Source organism: Solanum tuberosum, unplaced genomic scaffold, assembly GCF_000226075.1.
Source record: "Solanum tuberosum cultivar DM 1-3 516 R44 unplaced genomic scaffold, SolTub_3.0 scf00136, whole genome shotgun sequence".
Lineage (NCBI taxonomy): Eukaryota > Viridiplantae > Streptophyta > Magnoliopsida > Solanales > Solanaceae > Solanum > Solanum tuberosum.
Window position 1 is genome coordinate 1,391,263 of NW_006239061.1, and position 25,881 is coordinate 1,417,143.

Sequence of the window (25,881 nt, forward strand, 5' to 3'; positions counted from 1 at the left end):
GAGAATCCCATGTCAGCACGGGCCGAAGGGAAGGGGTGTGTATATATATATATATACACTTAGGGGTCGTTTGGTTTGAAAATGAGTTATGATGGGATAAGTTATGTTGGGATAAGTTATGTTGGGATTAGTTATGATGGGATAAGTTGTGTTGGGATTATTTTTTATTGAGTGTTTGGTTTGTTGTATTCAAAATAATAAATTTTAAGAACAATTTATTTGTTTACAAAAATGCCCTTCATTAATGTAAAAAGTGATATAACAAAAGGGTTGAAAGAGACATTTTTGTCATTTACCTATTTATCCCGGGATAAGTTATCCCGGGATTACTATACCACCCTAGGTTAGGGATAACTTATCCCGGTACTAATTATTAATCCCGGGATAAGTTATCCCGAACTTGCCAACCAAACAACAAAATAAGCGGTACTATAATTTAATCCCAGGACTATTTGGTATTATCCCTCACACCAAACGACCCCTTAGTATATGCACGCTTAGTTGGAGCAAACATTTTGAGCAGGCAAAGTAGTGGCCACCGCACTTTTACCGTTATGTTCACAAAAATTATAAAATAACTAGTAGTTGATGTAGGTTGTTAATATGCGCTCAAAAAGGAGAAACTTTGTTGAGGTTAGGGGCGGCTCGATACCTTTAGAACTGAGGCATCCGTCTTAGGTCCAAAAATTTGAGGGCCTCATTTTTTTAGTAATAATAGAATTATTATATTTATTTTTTAACAAAAAAATAAATAATATTTTGTGTTTCTTTTAGTTTGTTTTGAAACATTAAAGAATGTTTTTTTTTTGGTCAATTTTTAAATTTAACTTCTACATGACATGTTTAAGATCACAAGATTATAAAATATTTTGATATATATATAGTATAAGACCATAGAAAAAATAAAGCATTTTCATTAAAAAAATAAAATAATTTGGATTTCAAAAAAAAAAAAAAAAAAACTAGTCCTCCGATTTATATTTGGCTTTAGGCCACTAATTAGGTTGAGCCGCCACTAGTTGAGGTAGCTCATTCTTTGATGATGGTATAGGCAATCAAAATTCAGCTATACATGACAAATCACGTGATTTTTCTTCGTTGTACTCAACCCTTTTTTACTTATACCTATATGGCGAAGTTGTATATTGTAAAGGAATAAATAAGTTAGAGATTATGCTATATTAAATTGTGGAGTGCTTATTACTTTTGATTCGTCGGAGTGGATGGTCCCAATTTTCGTTTCTTAGTTCCTTCCATAGGAAGAGCAAATCTTGGAGGTTCTTTTTGAGCATATGATGAGATAATCAGTGCACCAGTTTTTTGATGGGGAATTCTAAATAGCAGCTTTTGTAGTTGGACATTGAAAAACTTATGTGCAAACTGACAATTGATGTGAACAACGATTCATTCTGAAAATAATGACGAAAAAGTGCACATTGTAGTTAAATTATCATTCTATCTATTAATTTTAAAAGTGTACTGTGCCAATCAAACATACAAGGGGAGTGAAAATGGACTAAGAAAATGTTAGATACACGCAAAAAAGAACGAAGCGATTAGATAGAGATCAACAAGTAGTTGAAAGAGAAGTAAAAGTATGTGAATTTAATCTTGTAGACAATTTTGCTGATTCAGCAAAATGGCTAAACAGGAAAAGACAAAGAATATATATAAGGTAAAACTCAAAAGTAGACAATATAATCTCATATACAAGCGAATTCACTTGGATACAATATATCTAAAATAAATTATAAATGATTTTTATCTCATGTATTCTAAAATACATGTATATGGATGTATCTAAATGTACCAAAATCTATTAAGATACGTAATACTATTGCAAAAGTAGAGTGTATATGAGTAATTAGCTCTTAAACTAGTGAGATTTACGTAAATTTTTCTAATTATTAATTGTATTTATTTTTTTGTTGACCTAAATATACAATGTCTCCACTTAATTTTGGAAATTTTACTTTAGACTTGTTTGTGTGGTATTGTTGCGCAGATGACAAAATTGACAGAAACCTGGAAAGTGCTAGCCAGCTACCAAGGACAACTATTATCTATTTTCATATAATAAATCTTCATAATTTGGTAAATAAACTTTATAGTTAAGTGTATGTGTAATTTATTTCATTATAATTGTCATAAATCATAATAATTAATGGATGCATTGTACATCATGATGGTGAAAGAAACTACATATTGAAATTATAATAGCAAGTTGAATTTATCATATTTGCCATCTTTATATGAACTCTAATCATTCTTTGTTACAATTAATTCACCGACATATAGGGAGAAATCAAGGATTATATTGATGAAAATAATGTTGAGTTACAACCTCCTTATATAGGGAGAAAATTGTAACATCCTAAGTTAACTATACTTAGAGTCCTACTACAATACCTATTACTACTATAAAAATAATAATAATGCAATTATAAATAATCTAATCCTAGTCGTAATATAATCCTAATCATAATATAATTCTAGTCGTAATATAATCCTAATCATAATATAATTCTAGTCGTAATATAATCCTAATCATAATATAATTCTAGTCGTAATATAATCCTAATCATAATATAATTCTAGTCGTAATATAATCCTAATCATAATATAATTCTAGTCGTAATATAATCCTAATCATAATATAATTCTAGTCGTAATATAATCCTAATTAATATAAGTAGTCTAATTCTAGTGCGACTCTAATTCTAGAGCAGTGCTGTAAACTCGTCAATCAGCTTCGATGGACCTGTTCCTTTGACATGTTCCAATCGTCAGCTTCCTTCTTCATCAACACTTGCTGCAGACACGTCAGTTAGTTTCGTTGGATTTGTTCCTTTGACATGTTCCCATCGTCAACTTCCTTCTTCTTCAACACTTCCCCTCAAGCTAGTGAATAGAGGAACGGTTACTCCTAGCTTGATTCGAATACGCAGCAAAAAAAAAACTTTGAATACCCAGCAAAAAATTGTTTTGTCAATGCTTCGGTATAAATGTGATGGCTAGTCGTTGCTTGTGATAGTTCATCTGCAGATTGATACGAGTAGTTCCACCAATAAAAACACTTAAGAGCAGTATGATTATTCCTACCACAGATTTGACATGACTTAATATTATTCCTCTCCTTATTTTCACTTTGAGAACTTTTATTGTTCAGAGAACCTGGTCCATATTGACTGTTCTGAGAACTTGTTCCCTGTCCAGCAGGCTTGAAACCTATTTCTCTGGAGTTGATGTTGTTGTTTCCTCTTCCCCTGCTCAAAAAGGCAGAGAATACCATGTGATGGCTTTGTTGTGACACCTCTTCTTCATCTTCCCTTATATCAAAACTCGTGAGAGCATAAATAAATTGATTAAGGGTGGAATATAGTGTCTTACCTAATGTGATTATCCTAAACGTCTTGTATTTGAGACCTAAATCTCTAGCAAAATAAATTACTTTTGTTGCTTGAATATAAACTTTTTTCAAGCATTCCCACATCTCCTTGGCAATTGAGCAGCCCACAATTAGGTGCATGCTTTTTTCGGTCAAGGTGCTTGAGATCCAACTCCTTAGTAACACATATTTCTCCTTCCAATCAGCAATGGTGTTACTTTCTTTTGCATCCTTCTCGACCTCTATAACTTTCCCAGCAGTTTGTCCAGTGGAACAACTGTTTTTACTTGGTTCATTCTCTGTGATGAGATATGTTTGTTTTCATCACGTGAATCAATTGGGATATTTGTGTGTAGTTTGTTGGCTTAAGTTTAATGGAGCAAGCGACAATGATTTGGTGAAGTGGGGAGGTTGACATGGTTTCGGTAGAAGGGGCCATTGCAACGTGTGTTTTCTTTTTTTCTTTTTTTTGATCAATACTCAGAGAGCGGAAGAGCTTTTATGCTCTGATACCATGTAGAAAAATGTAAAGTCCTAAGTTAACTATACTTAGAGTCTTACTACAATACCTATTACTACTATAATAATAATAATTGTTGAAGAAGAAGGAAGCTGACGATTGGAACATGTCAAGGAACAGGTCCAACGATGCTGACTGACGTGTCTGCAGCAAGTGTTGATGAAGAAGGAAGCTGACGATTGGAACATGTCAAAGGAAATTAATATTACGACTAGGATTAGATTATGATTATGATTTTAGTACAACTAGGATTAGATTATTTATATTTGCATTATTATTATTACTATATAGTAGTATTGTAGTAGGACTCTAAGTATAGTTATACTTAGAGTCCTACTACAATACCTATTACTACTACTATAATAATAATAATACAATTATATATAATCTAATCCTAGTCGTAATATAATCATAATCATAATATAATTCTAGTCGTAATATAATCCTAATCATAATATAATTCTAGTCGTAATATAATCCTAATCATAATATAATTATAGTCGTAATATAATCCTAATCATAATATAATTCTAGTCGTAATACAATCCTAATCATAATATAATTCTAGTCGTAATATAATCCTAATTAATATAAGTAGTCTAATCCTAGTGCGACTCTAATTCTAGAGCAGTGTTGTAAACTCGTCAGTCAGCTTCGTTGAACCTGTTCCTTTGACATGTTCCAATCGTCAGCTTGCTTCTTCATCAACACTTGCTGCAGACACGTCAGTCAGCTTCGTTGGACTTGTTCTTTGATATGTTCCAATCGTCAGCTTCCTTCTTCTTCAACAAAAATAACTATTACAAATATACTTAGTGTAATTTCAAAAATAAGGAGAAACAAGCTAGTTGTGCTCTATATTTTATTTCGATCCTCGTAAGTCGTAACTAAAAATGATTAGGTTGGTCACGAGTTTGTCTCAAAATGCTGAAATGTCTCTAAATGTCAGGTTTATCAGCCAATTTAATACTAATAATACTCCTAGTACTTAGGTTGAAGTAATTATCTTTGTCTACTGTAAGAATATTGCAAGAGGCAAGTTGCATGTGGTAAAACATGATTAACTATAAACGAGTAAAGTACATTACATATATCGATAGTTCAACACTTCAACTTAATCAAATCATAATCTCAAATTCATCATTATGATAAAAATCACAACTTACATTAAATTCTGATTCGCATCACATAAAATTTGTATCATCGCCACAAACATAGAATGGTATCCACTTTGTGTATGGTATTTAAGAATAATCCACTTTGAATTATTCGCTTTCCTATGTTATAAAATATACTATAGTAATCATTTTACTAAGGAATCCTTGGTAATTTACTTTAGATGGCCAAACATGTATAACATAGTTTCAACAGGGAAAAAACAAACATATCCAAAATAAATTTTAAAAAAGACATTATTTTATTAATTTTTTGCCGGTTTTAAACATAAATGTCTTATCAATTTTCATGAATGATGATGAAAGGCAAAGCATGCCTCTTCTTTTAAGTTTAGATAAAAGGCATTTTTCTTGTTACCTCTTATATTTTGTTCTGTTCACTGTCACGCCCACCACCTTCTTACTATATTTTCCACCTTTTTTTCCCCTTCAATTTTCTTCTTTCTCCTCAATTATTGTTTGCAAAGTCAAAAGCCTAATCGCAACCTTCAATTCACCTCTTTAACCACATTACTATGCGGAGTTCCAATTTTCACTAAGAAAGTTCAAAATATATGAATAAGTAAATATATAAAATAATCGAAAAGAGTTCAACATCTTCTATTTATACATAAAAATATAACAATAGCGCAGATTGATAACGTGTTATGATTTTATATAATTTACTACCTTTTTTTTTTTTTGCATATTGTACATTTTACTCCATCTGTCCACTTTTAATTGTCATGTTGCGCTTTTGAAAGTCAATTTGACTAATTTTCAAAGTTAAATTAAATTACATCAATTTGATATTTTTTTAAATAAAAATAGATATTCAGAAACTATACAAAAAATACTATAAATTCCAATTTTTTGCATCTCATGAAAAAAATACATCGTAAAATATTAGTCAAAGTACTTCTTCATTTTTAATCAAAGATTCTAGTTTGAGTCTCCTCGGGTACATAGTTATTATCGTTTGATTATAAATAAGGAAATTATGACAATTAAAAGTAGACTTAAGTAGTAGTAAGAAAATTTCAATGAACGGAGTCACGTAACCACCCTTAGCCTAAGCCCTAAGGTAGATTTGTCAATGTACACGAGTTCATGCTCTTGATATGAGCTTTGAAGAAAAATTAATTACTCTATTAATTGATGAAAGCCCTATATATATATATATATAAAATTGCGTATATAAGTAATTCACTATGCTTATACGTATGCATATGAAATACGGTGATTATAAATTTTGCGTATATAAATAATTCACTATGTATACACATATGCATATGAAACATGACGAAATAAAAAAAATATAGTGTATGAATACATAATCGGTGCAGATGATTCCATGACTTTTTAATTCTACCCCAATATGTGTGAGTGATCTATAAATTACACTTGCATAAGGTACCAACCGTGTTTTAAAAGGTGGGGCGGTATATAAGGTGTGACGTTTTATGTAGCACAGGTGAGACATAAGTCTTAAGGCACGGTACAATGCGTAAATTTTATGGATCTGTAGAGTGACATCTCATGTATGTTCAATTTATAATTTTACTACTAAGAAAATAATCAAAAGTTAAAGTTTCAATGATTTTACAAATAAATTTTAACAAATAACCAATAATATAGAAAAAAAATCTTAGTATCTTAATTGACTTATTTTAATTTTCATAAGTCGATTTCATGTCTTTTAATCTCCTTCCCATTTTCCCGATTAAAAAAAAACTAAAATTAATTTATACCAAACAGTGCGAATAGGAATAGTGGGTCAGGTTTAGGTGTCTGTAGTTCTATAGATTGAAAAACATGACACTTAATATTTCCTAAATTTCTTCTTGGATTTTGTCAAAAAAGTCAAATTGAATTATATATATTGTTATGTTAAATCAAAAGTGTATTCATTATAATATAAAAAAAGAGCCTCCACCGTTTAATTTTGAACTTGAATATATATGCATGTCAGAAAGAATAAAATAAATAAATAAAGTTAAATTCCAATTACAATCAAAGTGTTTTGCTTCCTATTTTATACCACTACAACAAAAATAACTTTTAGCGATAATAAACACACATTAATAAAAAATGTTAAGTCTTTATCGACATTAGTTAAATGTCATTAGATACAATGTCGCTAAAGGCTTTAGGAACATATACAAAGAGTACTAATTGCCGCTAAAAATATATATTTAGCGATAATTGAGTTATTCCCGTTAATTAATTGCTACTAAAATCTTTTTTTTTTTAATGTAATGTATGCTTCTCTAGGAAAACCAACCCCTTATTTCAATGTCTCCTAATAAAGAAGAACCAAAAGTCAATGGCAATAACACTTTTTACCAAGTTAATTTAAAGGGAAAAAAGAGAAATATATCCCCTAATTATCGTAAATGGTATACAAATACCCTCTGGCATATTTTTGGGACATTGGTGCCCTTGTTGTCCAAAAACTAGAGCATATATGCCCTTCACACTAACGGAAGACTAAATAGGGACACGTGGCACAATCTTATCCGTCAATAAATGTTGGATCGATGAATAAGATTATGACACGTGTATGTCCGTTAGTATAAGAGTATATATGCTCTAGTTTTTGGATGACAGGGACACCAATGTCCCAAAAGTATGACGGAGAATATTTGCATACCATTTACGATAGTTCAAGAGTATATTTATCCTTTTTCCCTTTAAATTAACTTGGTAAAAAGTGTTATTGCCATTGACTTTTGGTTCTTCTTTTCTTTTCTTTTTCTTTTTGCCTTTTTAGCTTTGTCTATTCATTGCTGAGTAGACTTTTTAAAAGAGGTTACCTTTATTAATGAAGAGCCTTCAATTTTACTATGGCCATGCATTAGCCAGGTAGAAGTAGATGAGAAAATACCAACAATTATTTAACACAACGAAAAAAATATTATTCCGTGGGGTGTCTAGTTTGAAGAAAAGTTATGAAATTAATTATATTGAAATTAGTTATATGCAGATTAACTATTTGAATATAATCTTTGATTAATTGTTTGCTTTATTGTATTAATAAAAGTAAAAATTACACAAATCTCATAATGTTAAAAGCTAATAACATCTTATTCTTATTTTTTTTTCCGAATTACAATCTCTTGAAATTTAAGGATTATGAATACATCACATAACGTCTCGATAGATCGCGTCTCGATACATTATCTTTATTGATACAAAACACACTTGTCCCAATACATCATATCCCGATACATATTGTAAGAGTGATGTATCCAAAAATAGAAGAGAGAGAGAGGAGGAAAATAGGGACTTTTAGTAATTTCAAATGATAGAAAATTTTAGAGGATATGATAAATAGGTTGTGAATTACTGAATTTAGGTGATTAAAATAACATGCATTGCATAAATTTTAAAAATAAATTATTTGTTTACGAAAATAGTTTCCACTTTATTTAGCTTTGTTATATTAGTGATGTATAAAAAGGTTTTGAGGGACGTATTTTTATTATTTTATCCTAAAATTATTCCTCCACCCAAAGACATGAATAACTTATCGCTATCTAATTATAAATTCTGATAGAAGTTGTCTAACAAATCAAAACATTAAAGGTACTAAAAATTTATCCCACAATTAATTTTCCTTATCCATCATACCACACATATCCTATTTATTACAAAAGTATTTGGACTACATTTTGATCTACTAAGGCAAGGAACATGTATTTTATTTTTACTATTTAAGGAGCAGGTATTCTATTTTCAAAAGTATTACTAATGCTATTTTAAATTTTTTTATTCTCAAATTTATCCAATCCGAGCAACGAGTAATTTGGTTATTTATTTAATGCTATATGCGTAACGTATAATATATGGCTAACACATTCAGTAAATTTAGTCATGCTACTATAAATGTAAAATATTAATTCCTTACATACTAATGCAATTTCTACAGTAAGAAATTGTTTCAGTATAAAAAAAGAAGCATTTTTAGACAAATAAAAAGAAAAGGTAAACAAACATCTACAAAAGAAAAAAAAGGAAATTTTTGAATGTAAAAATCGTTCCTTAGTAATATTTTATCATAACAACTAAGTTCTGTTTAAAATTGATTTTCATTTTATGTTATATGATTTTTAATTAGGTGATCCTAAATTAAATTTATATCAAATATATCAAAATGTCTTTTAATCTTATGATTCTAAACATGTATAAAAATCTGTTATCAAGTTATTATTAAAAAAAAAATGATTATAAAAACAAACTTATAATAGAATGTACTCATTCCTTTTTTCAAACGAAAGAAACTCGTTTTTAAAAATCAAAAATAAAATAACAACGTCATTATAAAGAAGTTTGAACACGGGTTTGTTGGAGTATAAAAGTTTAGTTTTTTTTTCCTTGTTAAAATAAGAGCAAAAGAATAAGTCAAAAACTCCATGTTCCCATGTCTCATATGTTGGTAGCTTCGTAGAGGCAGCCTCAGTTGGATACTGCTCACGTAGTGCCCAATTTACTATTTTTGTGTGTGTGTGTGTGACCACCATTAAACTATTTTTCTTAGTGCTAATAAAGTATATGCAACATCCTCTTTTTCTATTTTGTTTATCCCCTTTTCTTCTCTTACCTCTTCTTCTTCACCAGTTCTTTTTTTCTCTCTCTGGTTTGTTGAACTGCATTTAATGTTGGGGTTTGAGTCCGGATGAGAAAGATAGAGACTTGTAGTAAATACTGATTCATACAGATGATGATATTTCTGAAAAATAATGTTTCTTGGCTCTGACCCACTTTACCTTTCTTGATCTACTTATCTTATCTATGAAATTCTTGGTTTCTTGATGATGCTGTTGTTGTTCTTGTTCTTGTTTTAAGGTACAGATCTCTGATCTTTGAGCTCTGCTGGTTTATTTTCAGATCTTATGTTTCTTGGTGTCTGTAGATTTGTTTCTTGGTTTTCTTTCTTTACTATGTATGTTTACTGTTCTGCAAATGTGGAGATATTCTTGGGTTATCTAGTTTTTGGCTTCTTTTTTTTCCCCATGTTTTCTGGTGTGAAGATAAGTTACCCCTTTTGGTAAAAATCTCATCTTTTAAGGTTGTCATCTTCAGATTGAAGTTTTTTACCTTCCTTTTTTTCTGTTGGGTGTAGAGGGGTGGTTTGTTTTTTGATTTTATTGATCTTTTGGGAATTTGGAGTTTTAATTTTTGTTTTGCTGAGAAATTTATCTTGTTGTCTTGGGTTTTTCAGGATTCTAAAAGAAGTTATGGAGCTTTGATTATCCTAGAGCACTATGCAGGTTTGTTATCTTCTGGACTCTTCATCTGTACCTCAACCTGTATGTATAGTTTAAGTTGTAGGTTTTCATGTGAAATGAAGTATCTATGTTGGTTTGTAATTAGAAAAAGTTAACAGGGAAAAAACCTTTTCTTTTTGGTCATAAGTAGATAAAGGGCAAAAAAAAAAGTAGATAAAGGGCAGCCCGGTGCAGTAAAGCTTCTGCAATAATGAAATTGGTACTTGAAAGGCTATGAACGTTTTTTTATAGACTCTGGTTGTCTCCGTAGCTGCTTATGGAATTTGCATGATATGTTTAGTATTAAGCTTTGAGAGAGAAATGAATTTGTAACTTCCTGACTTGAATCTAGACATTGAGTGATAAACTGACAAAGAGTTGAATCTTCCTTTCTTGAACTGGAATCTGGTTTTGAACTGCTTGAGTGCTTGGTATACCTGTTGGTGTCAACTTCAGCGAGTTTACATCTTCTATGTGAGTAGCTTATTTCATTATTAATGATGATTTGACTGAAAGATTGATGAGATTTGAAAGCAATTATATCTTTTATACTCATTTTCTTGCAACTCAGCTAGGACAACTGGCATGAGGCAGCACCTTAAGAATCTAAAGAAGTTGCATCTGTTAACAGTCATGTGATTTACTTTACTTAGGTGCCCATGTGAAGATGTCTCTTTATGCTCTTTTCTTTTCCCTTTCCCTTCTTTTCTCTTTATATGCCTTTCTTTCTTTTTCATCTTCGTTTTTCTTCAGAAATCTATTCTTGTTACTGAAATACGACTTGTTTTCTTGTTCTTTTGCAGCTGTAACTATTTGTCAAGCTTTCTTTAGGATACTGGAAGATTGTATGATATGAAAGAGTTAATAGGCCAGTAACATTTATTTATGGTGTTTGGCCTTTGACCTAACAGTTTCAAGTTCAGATGTCGTTCCGCAGTATAGTTCGTGATGTAAGAGATAGTATTGGTAGCTTATCAAGGCGAAGCTTCGATTTAAGGCTGTCTGGTCATCATAGGGACAAATCACATGGTTCATTTTATGACTTAAGTGACCAGCCTCCTGTTATCCAAGATAGTTGTTGGGCCAATCTTCCTCCAGAGCTACTTTTTGATGTAGTTAGAAGGTTAGAGGAGAGTGAGAGCACATGGCCCGGTCGTAAGCATGTTGTAGCATGTGCTGCAGTCTGTAGGTCATGGAGGAGTATGTGCAAAGACATTGTTAGAAATCCGGAATTTTGTGGAAAGCTAACTTTTCCCGTTTCCCTAAAGCAGGTACTACTTTAGCTTGAAGGAATATTTCTTGTGCTAACTTATTTAAATTTTAAAGTTCAGAAATATGTGGTTGCTGTGTGGTCTGTGGGATCAACCCAAGTGGCAGTTCTATTGACCGTTAGAGTTGGATAGTTGTAGTGGAAGTTACATGCTAGAGAAGTCTATTGACTAATCTCTTACCTTCTCTTTACAGCCTGGGCCTCGTGATGGAACTATTCAGTGCTTCATCAAGCGGGATAAATCTAATTTGACTTACCATCTTTTCTTGTGTCTTAGTCCTGGTAAGCATTACATTGTAGGCTGATATTGGCTTGATGCTTAAATAATTTACATACATATATTTAACTCATCCGTTCGTTGAAAAAATTCAATGATACTATCTTTGCACCCGAGGCATATAGAAGGTACTTGCAATTTAGAACAGGAGGCAACCATTATCTTTGCTGTCTTTCCAATCTCCTGTCAGATGAAACCACTGATCTGTTCCTCCCCCGTCCCTTCCCACTCAAACCCAAAGGCGTAAAGTGGAAACAAATCAAAATAATTTAAAAGTTTTCTCAATTGAGTTAATGATATCATAGAGACTTATATTTCCAGTTGTAATCTCTGTCTAGAGATATTTGGTTGTGATGCGTTACTGCTTTAGTTACTCTTGCTTCATTGCCCATATAATTTCTATGTGAGTGGCAGTTGTTCAGAGGTTAATGAGTATTTCAACTTTCTTTGTAGCATTGTTGGTTGAGAATGGAAAGTTCCTTCTCTCTGCAAAAAGAACTAGACGTACGACTTGCACAGAGTATGTTATCTCAATGGATGCAGAAAACATCTCTAGATCAAGCAACACCTATATTGGAAAATTAAGGTAATTACTCAAGCTATTCAATTTGTTTTCCAATAACTTTCTTGTTTTTACCTGGTATTACTGAGATGTATCAGGAAATCTTAATTTAATGAAAGAACAGAAACACGCATTTGATATATTCATCATCCCTTCTCCTCAAAAATGGTTTCTCCGTTGTTAGCTAATACCAATACTAAAGCATGAGCAACCGTGGAGACTTGAGATTCGTCAGTAATTAGCCATGGTTTTCAATGGAAAATAAGTAGACATATAGTCTATTACGCGTGGATAGATTGATCAGGAAAATAGAAGTTCTACGTGACGCTAGTTGTCCTAGATAAAAGCTGAAATGAAGTTCTCTGTGGCATCATCTTATTATATAGTCTGGGCTATCAAAGTCCCTTTTCCATTCTGTTGTTGAGGAATGTATCTTAAATAATACTAGTACATTTATATTATTGATTCTCCTTTCATTATGGGATGATATAATTTCACTGTCCATTGCAGATCGAATTTTCTAGGTACAAAATTCATTATATATGACACACAGCCTCCTCACACCGGTGCACATGTCCCTCCTCCGGGGCGCACAAGCCGTAGATTCACTTCCAAGAAAGTCTCTCCTAAAGTCCCAACTGGAAGCTATATCATATCCCAGATCACTTACGAGCTGAATGTGCTTGGAACACGGGGTCCACGGAGAATGCACTGCGTCATGCACTCAATTCCTGACTCAGCCCTTGAAGCCGGTGGCTCTGTGCCTGGTCAACCAAAGCTTCTCTCAAGGCCCCTTGAGGATTCATTCCGCAGCATTTCTTTCTCAAAGTCTCTTGATCATTCCACGGAGTTCAGTAGTGCGCGATTTTCTGATATTGCTGGAGGATCAACTAATGAGGAAGATGATAACAAGGGGAAACCACTGGTCCTAAAGAACAAGGCTCCACGATGGCATGAACAACTGCAGTGCTGGTGTCTGAATTTCCGAGGACGAGTGACAGTTGCATCTGTCAAGAACTTCCAGTTGATTGCTGCCACTCAACAACCTGCTGCTGCACCGACAACATCTCAGCCAACAAGTCAATCAGATCATGACAAAATCATCTTGCAATTCGGGAAAGTAGGCAAAGATATGTTTACCATGGACTACCGGTATCCTCTATCTGCATTTCAGGCATTTGCCATCTGCTTGAGCAGCTTTGACACAAAATTGGCTTGTGAATAGAGCTATAACATTTTTACATTTAGGGTGCCTAAAGTTATTAACTGTAATGCTTCTATTCTGGATTTGTTGTACTTCTTTTCACTAATGAAAATGGAGATTGTCCCCCTAAAATTACGCCATGGCGTAAAAATGCTTCCTGTGAAAAGTTGTAAAAGAAATCTATTTCTGATCAATGCGCAGGGCACCGACTACATCACTGCCATTTACAAGAATTTCCACCAGAAAATGAGATTACACTAGATATTTATACGCATGTAATATTAAGAGCATTTTATCGCATTTGTGACTTGAAAACTGTTCAAGAGCAAGGATATTCGTGTATATTTAAACTTGTATAAAGTTAAATAAATAGATATACAAATTTTACGTGGCATAATGCGACATTATTTCAAGTGTATCTCACATGTATTATGCCTTTTTCTATTTGGAATTTAAATTCATTTAACATAACTGGTTGAAACTTGAAAACTAAACGGGTATCTGAGTCTAAATCAATTACTTTGACTAGTCAACTATAAATATTTTACTTCAAGTCATTTACCAAGAAATAGAATATTTTACTTCAAGTCTAATTAAGCTGGGAGTATTTTAAAAGTTGTACATATAAAATCCAAAATAAATCACTTTCAACTACTTTTAATAAATTTATTGCAACACTATAATGAAATTATTGTTCATTATTACACTTAAAACTTTATCTACTCACAGAGATACACCTGCACATAACTTATGTATATTATTGTTGAAGAATTGGTTTAATTTGTCAAAGTTATCAAACATAAAACAAAGATTATAGCTTTGTTAGTGTACAGTCCAAACTGGGCATGTTAGATATTTATTTTTTTTGGGGAAAAAATAGCATGTCTAAAATAAAGAATTTGATTCAAAAAGTCTGAAACACTATCTCGAAGAAAAACCCAATGAAATAGATATGTCTAGGAAGATGTGGAATATATTATTATTTTAAATTTAATCAATTTGATAAATTGCACCTAGATTTTAAAAATCACTTAAAAGAAAAACAACACAAGAAAATAAAATAAAATAACGAGAGGGGGTTGCTCGAATAGTAAGTCCTCCCATTTTCAACCAGAAAGTTGCGAATTCGAGTGTCTGTGTTGTTTTGACCATATGATAATGGTAATATGATTAGTATCTAGACAAACTTATAACACATCTAATATTTCAGTAAATATTTGTCATCTTTTGTGAATTCAGATTTTCGTAATTTCACCTGGCACCTGCTATTAATAACTTTTCCACGTGTAATCAAATACAAAAGATGTCAAATGATGCAAGGAGGAAGCAAACAATGGTCACCGAGATAAATGTGGTTATGTCTGCGTATTGATCGATTTTGTTCGGATTTGAAGTATATTGGTTTAATTTATTGATTATTGGTTTGTAGATATACTAGATTTGTTATTGAATCATTAAGATATTGACTTATCAATTTATCGATTATTGATCACGATTTAATCACTAAGATTTGACACAAAACGAATATGTTGAAAAACATTCAAAAACAAAGTGACAAACCAAGTGAATCATACACACCAGCACATGAGTTAACAGATCCATCTTGCTCAAAAGCAAAAAAAACTAGCACATTGTATTGAGACAACAAGAAATAAAAATATGAAATTAAATTCTAAGTCAATAACTTTATTTACCGAATAATATATATAATTTACTATAGAGTTATTGGTTAACCTGTTAGAAAAAAACTTCAAATCATTAAAATCAATGACTCGATAATTAAAAAAATAAAATTATTATCCAAATTACAAAATTAATAACCCATCATCACTAAATCGATATTATTACAATTCGAATTATCGATTTCCATTTGGGAGAACCATAAAATAGCATAAGAACAAAGAGTAGTATATAAAAAGGAATAAAGTATAAATACCTTTAGCACCACCATAAGAAAAAGTACAAATATAAAAGTTTGAGGGGGAGAAATAGAATAAGTTCAAATTTCGAAGACCATTAATGCAAAAACCTGAAAAACATTCTGGTTCGTAAATCAAGAAATGGTGCTTTACCTCTTAAAAAAAAAAAAAAAAAACTTGTCTTGGTTAACTTGCCATATTTATTACTGTAATATATTTTCATTTGCTTCTTAAATACGTCTCGATTTGCAACCCAATATTTTGTGTCACCAGCAAAGGCAAGGGGCCTTCATGTCCTTCTCTAGGGTTCAATATATGTTCCCTTCTTCCTCTTTCTTCCTCAACTAGCTTTTCCTTCTCAGGTATTCTTCTTGCTTTTTATTAACTCAAAGTTACAATCTTTTTATTTGTTTCATAAAGATCTAATTCTTGGAAATTGAATTTTGATTTGGGGTTTGTTTTTTGAGTTTGAAATTCCATGTTTTTGAGGTTTATGTTGATTTTGTCTCTATGAATATGAAGTGGGTTTTGGTTTTTGTTTGGAATTGTAACCGTTAAAACCCTTAAAGGGTCTGTTTTGATATAAGCATTTAGCTGAATTATGGTGTGTAGTCTTATTTCTGTTTGTGTTTCCTTTGGAAATTTGTAGGATTTCTATATTGGGTTATAAAAATGATGGGTTTTTTTTCCCTCTCTTGTTAACTGATTTTACTTTTTCTTGTTTGGTGTTATGTCAATTGCAGTGTTACTTAATCTTATAAAAAAAAAAAGGGAGAGATTTTGAGGAGGTTTTGTTTAGCGGGTGAAAATGCCTTCTTCAGATAGTCGTGGTTCTTCGATGCCATTTGCGTCATTCCGTCGTTCAATTATGAGTATAAGAAGTGAACAGGTTCATTCTGTGGAATTGAATCATGATTCTACTGTTCAGGAGATTGAGCAGGGAGTATTTCAGAATCTAGTGGCTACTCGATTTCAGGAACTGTCGGTTGCCTCTGGTGATGAATTCCTTTCCATTGCATGGATTCGGAAGTTACTAGATGTGTTTAACAGTTGTCAGGAAGAGTTCAGAATCGTGTTGAGCAACAATAAGGAACTCCTCTTGAAATCGCCTCAAGATAAGCTTTTGGCTGACTACTTTGATAGAACTATAAAAGCACTTGATATTTGCAATGCTGCCCGTGATGGGACTGGGAAAATTCGACTCTGGCAGAAGCATTTGGAAATTGTGGTTTCTTCATTGGATTCTCGACAAAAGACGATTGGCGATGGTCAGCTACGTCGGACTAGAAAAAGTCTGATGGATTTGGCTCTTGTGATGCTAGAAGAGAAAGAAACTGGAACCGTTCTTTCCCAGAGGAACCGTTCTTTTGGACGCCATAATAAAACCAAGGATCACCAGCGTCGTCCTTCTGGGCACTCAAGGTCTCTATCTTGGAGTGTGTCTCAATCTTGGTCAGCATCTAAACAGCTCCAATCAATTGCAAGCCATTTGGTTCCTCCCCGTGGACATGAAATAGCTGCAACAAATGGGATAGCAAACCTTGTCTTTACAATGAACTTTGTTCTCCTGTTTGTACTGTGGGCTCTTGTTGCTGCAGTCCCTTGTCAAGATCGAAGCCTCCAAATTCATTTTTCTATCCCAAGGCAGTTCTCATGGAGCAATGCCCTTTGGTTGCTTCATGGTAGGATAATGGATGAAGCTAAGAAGCCAGAGCGCCGCAATTCAAATGGATTGTTGAAAGAAATATATAAGCTAGAAAAATGTGTCCATCACTTGACTGACTTGATAGACTCTGCTCAATTACCGTTGACCAAGGATCTGATGGAAGAAATAAAAAAGGGTGGAGAAGATTTATCAGCTGTCTCTGAAGTTCTTAAGACTGGTCTTACTCCACTAGAACGCAATTTAAAGGAAGTATTCAGAAAAATTATGAGTTGCCGGGCAGAGGGTCTTGAACTCCTGGGAAGTGCGAATCAGCCTTAGACTATATGTCGTCTTCAAGTTCTAACAAAATGAAAAAACATATATACATTCCTATTTTGGTTTTGCTGGTATTAAAGAAGTAAAAAAGGAAACAAATGTAGCAACTGTGGTTTTAGCAGGTAACTGTTTGTATGCACTACTATACCTTATGTAAAACCAGTTTCCATTTTCATGTTCTGGATTGTGATGGTTTCTAAATTTTTTAATTTTTTTTCCTTTTTCTGGGAGGGGGGTGGAGAAGGTGTTTTGTCATGATTATACTTTTACTTGAATGCAGCTATTGATTTGTTGTATCTCCTTGGTGACATACATATTAACTGATGAATACATGACAATCCTTGTATTGTCAATGATGTTGAAATTTGAGGAGCTGATAAGAGTTGTCAGTTCTAAGTTCATATACTTGGTATTTACCATATGCAGAGATCGTCTAACAGTAATTTTGGCCTTGCAGAGATTTCAATGTCTTTTAGACGCATAATGTTAGGAATGTAATTAGCTCATTCAGGTGCACTGAATCCCCAAATGAAAAGACAACCTTCTTTGAACTGCAGGGACAAGTGCAAGATTTTATCTTATTCAACCACCTGATTCTTCGCGTCTTAGTGTTTTTCTTCACCATTTCTTACCAGCTGCAATCAAGTGATAGATATACTTCCCCTGAAGCTTGCTTAAATTAAGCATGCATCATTCAATGTGATTGTGGTTGATTTCCTTTGTCGCTCTGGTTATAGTCGATCGATCCGCAGTTGTTACTTAGTATTTGCAGCATTCAGTCATACTAATATAGTAATGTTTTTGATATAGTCTTTTGGTTTACTGGATTTATGCATTTCTGCAATTCCCATTCTATATTTTGGCTAGAATAAATTAAGCAACTCCCTCTGCAACTTGGAATTCTTGTCCCATGTTACATTATCTGCAGGTTGAGTTACCCTTATCTGGGACATTTAAGACAGCAACTCCTGAGTATTTCCTGTTACTTTAATTATGAAATATACCTTATCTCAATTTAATGTTGAAGTTGATACCTCTGTTTTATCGTCCTTGCATTTTTTTTGGTTCAAACTTTTTTATGTTTATTTGATATAAATAATTATTTTTGGTCAGCCTCACATGTCTGCAGCATGCAGTCATCCCATTTGTCAATAAGATGGGTTGCACATTAAATTTGAGCAGTTATTGTTGGTCCCTCCTTAACTTGCTATCAAATAAGACCATGTGAGAACAGCCTGTATCAGGGCACATGACAATTCTGGTATGATTAAAATGAGTTTTAAATTAGGTTTATAGATATATTTAGTAAACTTCTCAGTCTATCGGAAACAATTTTTCTACGGATACAATCTGCACATGTCTTACCCTTTCTACATTATTCTATTTGTAGAATTATACCGAGTATGTTATTAGACTCCATTGTGTGTTGTGATACTAGAAGTACATGAAACCAAAACAAGAAATGAAATTGGCCTTACATGTTTGTTTTACATTCAAAATTAGTGATGGATATTTAAGAAGCATAAGAGTAATAGATATTTAATAAAGTACTTGTTATGTTGACAGTCAATTCGTTCGATTTTAAATCCTATGGTTGGAATTTTCCGAATTCTGATTTCTGATGTGACATTTGTCAGACATGATGCTATTTGCTTCCTCTTACAACTGTTTTGGATCTTGCTGATTATGGATCCCACCATACTTTTTTGTTGGCCAGGATGTTCAATTATGTGTCACTTTGACAATATTGCCACTTCAAATATATATAATTTCTCATTTAACATGATATCAGAATAAATCTTTATCTTCGAGATATTGCCTAAAATTTGTCACAAACAAAAATGTTGAGAATAACTCACTACCGAATGTCATGTCCCATGAGGGGTATTTTCTTACCTTTGAATCGACTGAATCACTCTTTTAGTTTAGTCTATGAAATTGGCGAATCGTGGGAACTAGTTAGTTACATCATACATGGGGTCATGGATTAAGGTGGAGCAGGCCTTGAACTACTAAGATTTTAACCCGCCCTACTCTGCCATGTTTTGCTCTACCATGTTTTGCATTTTTTCTAAAAGAAAAAAGTTGCCCTGCCCTGCCCCTGATCAAATTGCAAGGCACAGGGAAACAATGCATTACTTTGATTAGATACCAATTTCACTGTGGCTAATCCAGACATTAATTCAAGACTTGGAACATAAATACTTGTATAAATAAGAACACCTCTTATTGTAAAAACAGACACTACTGTAACATTAGTTATTAGTAGTATAGACATATAACCAAGTAAGTTCATCATTCTTCCCTGCAACCAGCATGATATGCCTGCGGAAGCTAAAACTACAATATATTCTCTTCTACTACAGAAAGCTTACAAGCCTTTTATACTACATACCCTAGTCATGCATAATTCATGATAGAACTTTGCAGCTTTTTTCACCTTCAGTGCTCTCTTTAACGGTTCTGTTATCTAATAAGTTAAACTACAGACTATGTGCGGTCCCAAATCCCTTTGGTAACCAGAACAACCTTTTCCTTCTCTGAGTTCTCAGCAGCTCCAACAGAAGCACCATGTCGATTCTTACTTCTTATGGTTAAGGAGATTTGAAGACAACCTACCAGCTCATAGACCGAACTCTTCGCAGAACTCTAGGTGGTCTTCGCTTCTCTACAACTGGTATCAGGTTCTCCATAATCTGCACGGAAATAATATGAAAATGAATATTGAACTGTGAACAGACACATTCCAACAACTGAAAGCAACCTCCCAACACATCTTATTCAGACTGCAAACATAAAGTTCACATACAAATCTCATTTTAAAACTAGGCTAAAAAAGTAATACCGGTCTTTAGAATTTGATATGTATGACCACACAAAATAGTGGACAATAGGGGGTAATTTGGATCTTTTGGAACCCCGCCACTTCCTTTTCCCCATAAGACCCAGGGGGTTACTACACAAAAAAAAAAAAAATGATCAATATCATGAAATTTTTAATCTTCCATTGGACTCCTTTAGCTCTTTCAGTCTTCTCCCAAGATCCATTTTTGTTTCGTTATATCTCCCTTTTCTCACACTATATACCTATAAGTTTTCTAATTTAGGGGGAAAAGAACAGCTTAAGATGTCCCCCTGTAACTAGTTTTATTGAAATAACAAGAGCAGAACAATGCAAAGCCAATGATAAAAACTAGGACGACTATCAGAATCAGATTCAGGTTCATGCAGGAGGAATTACGTCAAAAACAGATTCAGGTTCAATGTAGGATCACCCAAACACCCGATAGATTGAAAATGTAGAACAGCTTCTCTTTGATTGGTCCAACATACCCTATTCCATCCCTCCATTCAAAAAATGCAGAGTTTGCTTCACGAAAGAGGATGGGAAGAAAAGAGAGCCTTGATCTTAGTTTAAGAAAATAAAATGACTGTTTTAGAAAAGGAGAAGAAGAAAAAAGAAAATAGCAAAGATCATTGATCTTAGTTTAGGAAGATTCAAGGTCTTCTTAAAAAAAAAGAGACAAGAAAGACTGTCTTAGGTTAAGTGCCAATAGAAAGAAACTAACCTTCTGATCGCAAAATTACTACCACTGAGTTTGATATCTTTAATCTCATGGGCAAGTAGCACATAGACTATCAGAAGGCAGAGTTGTAGTAAAAAATCTCAACCTCCCTGACCCTTACACTGACATTAACTCAGCATAAGATTGATGTTTTAAAGAGGAAGAACCAATCTCCATACAAGCAAAAGTGTAAGCAAGAATACAAGAGACATTGCAACAGAGAACTTCATGGAATCATCTCCGAACTCTAACTAACTGTGTTTGACACATACAACTTATATACAAATGCATAAGGTTATATCAAGAACAGTCTATTTACATGCATAGGTATGAGTATGACTGCACAAAAAATGTTTCCTAATTCAAAAAGGAAAGAAAGATGAAGAATTTAAGAAAAATCAAAATTTAAAGGAGTTCTTAAGCTGGTTTTGAGAGAAGTTCCAAAGACTATTATTCACAGGAGTTTGAAGTACATATATCTGACCGACAATTCAATACTCTTGGAGTTATCCATCAAGATATAGATTTATGAAGAAGAAATCAAACAGTTGTCAATTCGACACGTGTGTGCATATATTTGCACTGTGTTCTGCATTCTAGTCATGATTGACTTCATCTTTAAGGTCTTGGTTCTTTCTTTTGCCGTGTTTTTTGTAGGAACCTTTTGAATTTTGGGTTGCTTTTTTTGAAGCCAAATGCAACAAGGGTAGCAATTTAGAGAAGTGCTTTTATACCGATTGTCTAGAGTTGGAGAATTGCAGATCTATAAGTAAGCAGGTAAATCATTTGGCAATGTTGCATAAAGGACTACCACATGAAGAACTAGTTGTTTATAAACTGCTTGACCCATTCCTGAATCCTCACACAAAAAATAGTGAGGTTGGAGTTCAATTTGCTCAGTTAATCGGTTGAATTCCTTTCCGTGTCCACAAGAGAATGAATAGCAACAAGCAATAATGTCACAAGAAATGAACAAGTTCAATTTTATATAAGAGGTGGAAAATAACAAAACTCAGCTCATACAGAGAAACAGAAAATAGTACCAAGGTTACTGCAAGCAACACGAAACAGTAAGAGTAGGAGCATGTCTGTGTTTATTAGACAATAGAACAAGCACAAGAATATAGAATTAATCGAGCAATACATAAGAATATATACACCAAGAATTTCATTTCTAATGCATCCTAAATTTTATTACTGAAGTGGCGTAGTATTATAGCGCCAAGGAGCGAAATTCATACCTGCTTAAGTCTCTCTTTATTCTTTTCCTCCTGCATAAGGCCAAAAGAATTGGTTGTTTTAGAAATTTCTTGGAACATACTATCCTACACGAAACTTAATTTTACAAGCTCCAAGTACAAGAAATCAGAACTACTAATAAGTAGCATTACAGTTCTTAAAAATAAAATGAACAGAAAGAAAACGTGCTTTTATTACCAAGAAGATGGAAATTTCACAAGTACCATAAAGATAGGAATTCAACCAAAGACAGAAGCCAAAATGAACAGGCTAAAAACTTTTGTGTAGAAGACTGATTCAACTTTTGGAAATCAAAATTATAATACCAGCCAATTTCACTTCGAAAAACTTTAGATCAGCTTGAATGCTTTTATTACCAAGAAAATGGAAATTTCACAAATCACAAGTACCCTAAAGATATGAATTCAACCAAAGCCCGAAGCCAAAATGCTGAGATGAGCGAGGCTACAGTACAGTGCAACTGAAATTCATAAAGCTAAAAACTTTTGTGTAGAAGACTCGTTCAATTTTCGGAAATCAAAATTATAATACCAGCCAACTTCACTTCGAAAAACGAGTTCAAATGAAAAAGAACAAAACTTTCAATCAGCTTGAATGTTAAGCAAGATCAACCACACTTTGGAAGAGAACTTAAACTAACCTCTTCCCTCACCAGCCTTGCATTTTCCTCCTCCAATTGTGTAACCAGAGACTCCAATTCCACTGTATAAGCCTGAAATTTCATTAATAACACACATGCATGTCTCAATTTTCGCCCCAAAAAAAACAAAACCTATGATCATCCACATGATTAGAAAATTAAATAAAATGAAAGCAAAAGACACCTGCTTTCGCTCTCTAGACCTGGCAGCAGACTCTCTGTTCTTGATCATTCGTCGCTGTTTCTGCTGTGTAGCCCTATCAGCCGGCAACTCCTCCACTGTTGACCTCCTCTTCCCTCTTCCACTCCCAGTAATAGCCACAACCCCATTTCCAAATCCCATGTGGGGTTGGGGTTCCATACCATACCCCCCTGGTCCATTCTGCATGGCCACCGGAAACTGACAATTCCCAGTACCCATCATGTTATCCACCACAAACCCTCCGGAAGACGGAGCCCCCGTGGCTGGAGGCGGCGGAGGAGGAGCGATTACCGGAACTCTAACATCCTCCTCTGTAACCGCCCCAGCTTTGGTCAAAAAATCCTCCAGAGTCATCTCCGGCTCCCTACTCCCTCCCCCTCCTCCTCCTCCTCCTACAATTTCCCTCCACACCTCATCAACAGTCTTAGTAGGCCCCACATCATCACCACCACCGCCGGCGGCGGCGGTTGCAGAGACAGAACAAGCAAAAGGGTCGGAATCAGAGTAAATGTTCTTGAGAATTTCATCCATGTTCATAGAATCGAAGTTTCTAGAAGGATGAGAGTGATGTAGAGAAGAAGTTGGGTTTTGGGGATGTAAAGAACGATCCGAATTAGGCGTTGTTGATGCTGACGGCATCACCTTTGACGCCATAGTTGCCGACTTCGTAGGGATCTCGTTTCTCCCTTCCCTTTTCTTCCTCTGAAAATACACAATAACTCCTTATAATTTCACAAACTTTGGATCTTTTCCCTTTTTCTCTCAGCTTTTCTTCCTCGTCTTCTCCAGAGGCGTGTAGAACTGCTTACTTGAATGTGGAAAAGAGAAACTCCAAACTAGTTTGTCTTATTATAGCACACCAACAAGTGTTTTCAAGTATTTCCGTTCAATTTTACGCCACACTGTAATTTTAAAAAAATTAACTTTTTAATTTTAATAATATTTTTTTTTTCTTAAATAGCGTACCAAATTTTAAAAAAAGTTTCATCTTCTAATAAATATTTTATTACTTTTGTCAGATAGAAAATTATTTATATAATTGAAATTTAGATCTATTCATAATATTATAAGATAGAGAAATTATATTCAAAATACCCGATATGAAAGTAAAAAAATAGGCCTATTAAAATTTTATAAAAAGTATATTTTTAATAAAAACTTAAAAGGAAAATAAGCCTATTAAACTTGAGGTACTATAGTAATCGCCGCCAAAGAAAATGGCAAGGGTTGAAAAGTTAACATGTTATACGATGAGCAGGGGTGTTCACGGGTTGGTTTGGATCGATTATTGGTCAAAACTAAAACCAAACCAATTTAATCGATTTTAAAATTATCAAAACCAAACCAAACCAAATATAATATACATTTATCGGTTTGGTGGTTATCGATTTCGGTTTGATTTGGTTCGGTTATTCGGTTATTAACCATACACAAAATAAAAGAACAATTCGTTCAAAATGTGAAAAAAAGTGACAACAATCCATTCAAAACAAAAAAATAGTTAGAATGACTTAAATTACTGAACTTTCGATCACTGAATTTACTATCAATAAAACTTTAAAATTCACTATATTGGCCTAGAAGGAAAAGACAATAACATTTTCAATCTCACATAGAATTGTCATAGACACCCATATACATAAAATCAATAAGATAAATGTTTTTACCTTGGGCATTCTTGATTTCAATAAGTAAAGTATAAGGAAATTTTAATGAAAATATATATAAGATCTTCAAAATTGTTTATAAAACAATATATTAAGTATGTACATTAATAAAATATATGTATATAATTTATTGGTTCGGTTCGGTTATTTCTTCAATTTTTTCGAATAAAATCATAACCAAATCAAATACTACCGGTTTTCAAAAATCTAAAACCAAATCAAACCCAACCCAAATAAAATCGATTTTATTTTATCGGTTTGGTTTGGTTTTTCGATTTGGATCGGTTTTTATCCAAATCGTGAACACCCCTAACCATGAGTAATATTTTTTACTTTAAATTGCAAAAAGAAAAAAAGATTTTAGTTAAAAAAAAAAAGGATAAAAGTTTTCTCATAATTAAGTCTTATATATATAAAATAAAAAATGGTTGTATTCTTATATTAAAAAAATGCTTGAAGTATCATAACAGGTTGACTTTTTGATAAATAAATGAAGAAATTTACAGCCGGCAGGAACCGCTAAAAAATGCAGACATCTACAAATTTAATAAAATTATTTAGAGGAAATTATTTAAATATACCCTTCGTTATGCTTTTAGTTCAAATACCCCTCTCATTATATTTTGATATAAATATACCCCTAATTTTAATCGAAGGACACTTGTCAACTTAGAAATCAAATAACCCACCTCCAATTTTAAATACCCAATTCCCTTTAGAAACCCACCCATTTGGTAGAGAAGATGATTATGAAAAGGGTTTGGTTCAAATTGGGTATTTAAATGAGAGTGGGTTATTTGATTTCTAAGTTGACAAATGTCCTTCCATTAAAAGTAGAGGTATAACCCTTCGGGGTGGCCTAATGATTTGGGCTTGGGACTTTCATGTTGGAGGTCTCAAGTTCAAAATTCCTTGCCAGCAAAAGCAAGGGGTTTGCCTTCTGGGTCGAGCTCGTCGCATCAGGCTTGCCTAGTGTGGGTTACCTCTCCTATGTGATTTGC

General features: G+C 33.2%; 3 protein-coding genes across 5 annotated transcripts; 2 read left to right on the plus strand and 1 right to left on the minus strand.

Moving 5' to 3' along the window:
- The first annotated feature begins 9,465 nt into the window (after positions 1–9,465).
- On the plus strand, positions 9,466–13,878 carry LOC102596237 (tubby-like F-box protein 8). The gene is made up of 6 exons (XM_006351766.2): positions 9,466–9,910; positions 10,287–10,335; positions 11,136–11,603; positions 11,797–11,884; positions 12,333–12,465; positions 12,952–13,878. Exons 3-6 carry the CDS (start codon positions 11,256–11,258, stop codon positions 13,664–13,666), a joined length of 1,284 nt encoding a protein of 427 aa, XP_006351828.1. The 5' UTR covers positions 9,466–9,910; positions 10,287–10,335; positions 11,136–11,255; the 3' UTR covers positions 13,667–13,878.
- A 1,862-nt stretch (positions 13,879–15,740) lies between these two features.
- LOC107061426 (uncharacterized) lies at positions 15,741–18,435 on the plus strand. 3 transcript variants are annotated; one of them, XR_001473972.1, is made up of 3 exons: positions 15,741–15,926; positions 16,308–17,667; positions 18,103–18,435. XR_001473972.1 is itself a non-coding variant. In XM_015310662.1 (2 exons), the coding sequence occupies exon 2, from the start codon at positions 16,373–16,375 to the stop codon at positions 17,546–17,548; it is 1,176 nt and encodes a 391-aa protein (XP_015166148.1). In that variant the 5' UTR covers positions 15,741–15,926; positions 16,308–16,372; the 3' UTR covers positions 17,549–17,841. The 3 variants fall into 3 exon arrangements, 1 of the variants encoding a protein (XP_015166148.1); XR_001473973.1 differs by lacking the exon at positions 18,103–18,435 and adding an exon at positions 18,003–18,093; XM_015310662.1 differs by lacking the exon at positions 18,103–18,435 and having other exon boundaries at positions 16,308–17,841.
- Positions 18,436–19,735: 1,300 nt separating this feature from the next.
- LOC102596569 (ABSCISIC ACID-INSENSITIVE 5-like protein 5) lies at positions 19,736–24,057 on the minus strand. The gene is made up of 4 exons (XM_006351767.2): positions 23,196–24,057; positions 23,012–23,083; positions 22,353–22,382; positions 19,736–20,241 (listed from the first exon to the last, which is right to left on the minus strand). Exons 1-4 carry the CDS (start codon positions 23,865–23,867, stop codon positions 20,161–20,163), a joined length of 855 nt encoding a protein of 284 aa, XP_006351829.1. The 5' UTR covers positions 23,868–24,057; the 3' UTR covers positions 19,736–20,160.
- Positions 24,058–25,881: the final 1,824 nt, after the last annotated feature.

Bases quoted from the DNA above. Each gene is read 5' to 3' on its own strand.
- LOC102596237 (XM_006351766.2), top strand. From the start codon at position 11,256: ATGTCGTTCCGCAGTATAGTTCGTGATGTAAGAGATAGTATTGGTAGC. The intron at 11,604-11,796 runs GTACTACTTTAG...TTCTCTTTACAG, and splicing joins TTCCCGTTTCCCTAAAGCAG to CCTGGGCCTCGTGATGGAAC. The intron at 11,885-12,332 runs GTAAGCATTACA...CTTTCTTTGTAG, and splicing joins TTTCTTGTGTCTTAGTCCTG to CATTGTTGGTTGAGAATGGA.
- LOC107061426 (XM_015310662.1), top strand. From the start codon at position 16,373: ATGCCTTCTTCAGATAGTCGTGGTTCTTCGATGCCATTTGCGTCATTC.
- LOC102596569 (XM_006351767.2), bottom strand. From the start codon at position 23,867: ATGGCGTCAAAGGTGATGCCGTCAGCATCAACAACGCCTAATTCGGAT. The intron at 23,084-23,195 runs GTGTCTTTTGCT...ATGAAATTTCAG, and splicing joins GGTCTAGAGAGCGAAAGCAG to GCTTATACAGTGGAATTGGA. The intron at 20,242-22,352 runs GTATGAATTTCG...ATTTCCGTGCAG, and splicing joins ATAAAGAGAGACTTAAGCAG to ATTATGGAGAACCTGATACC.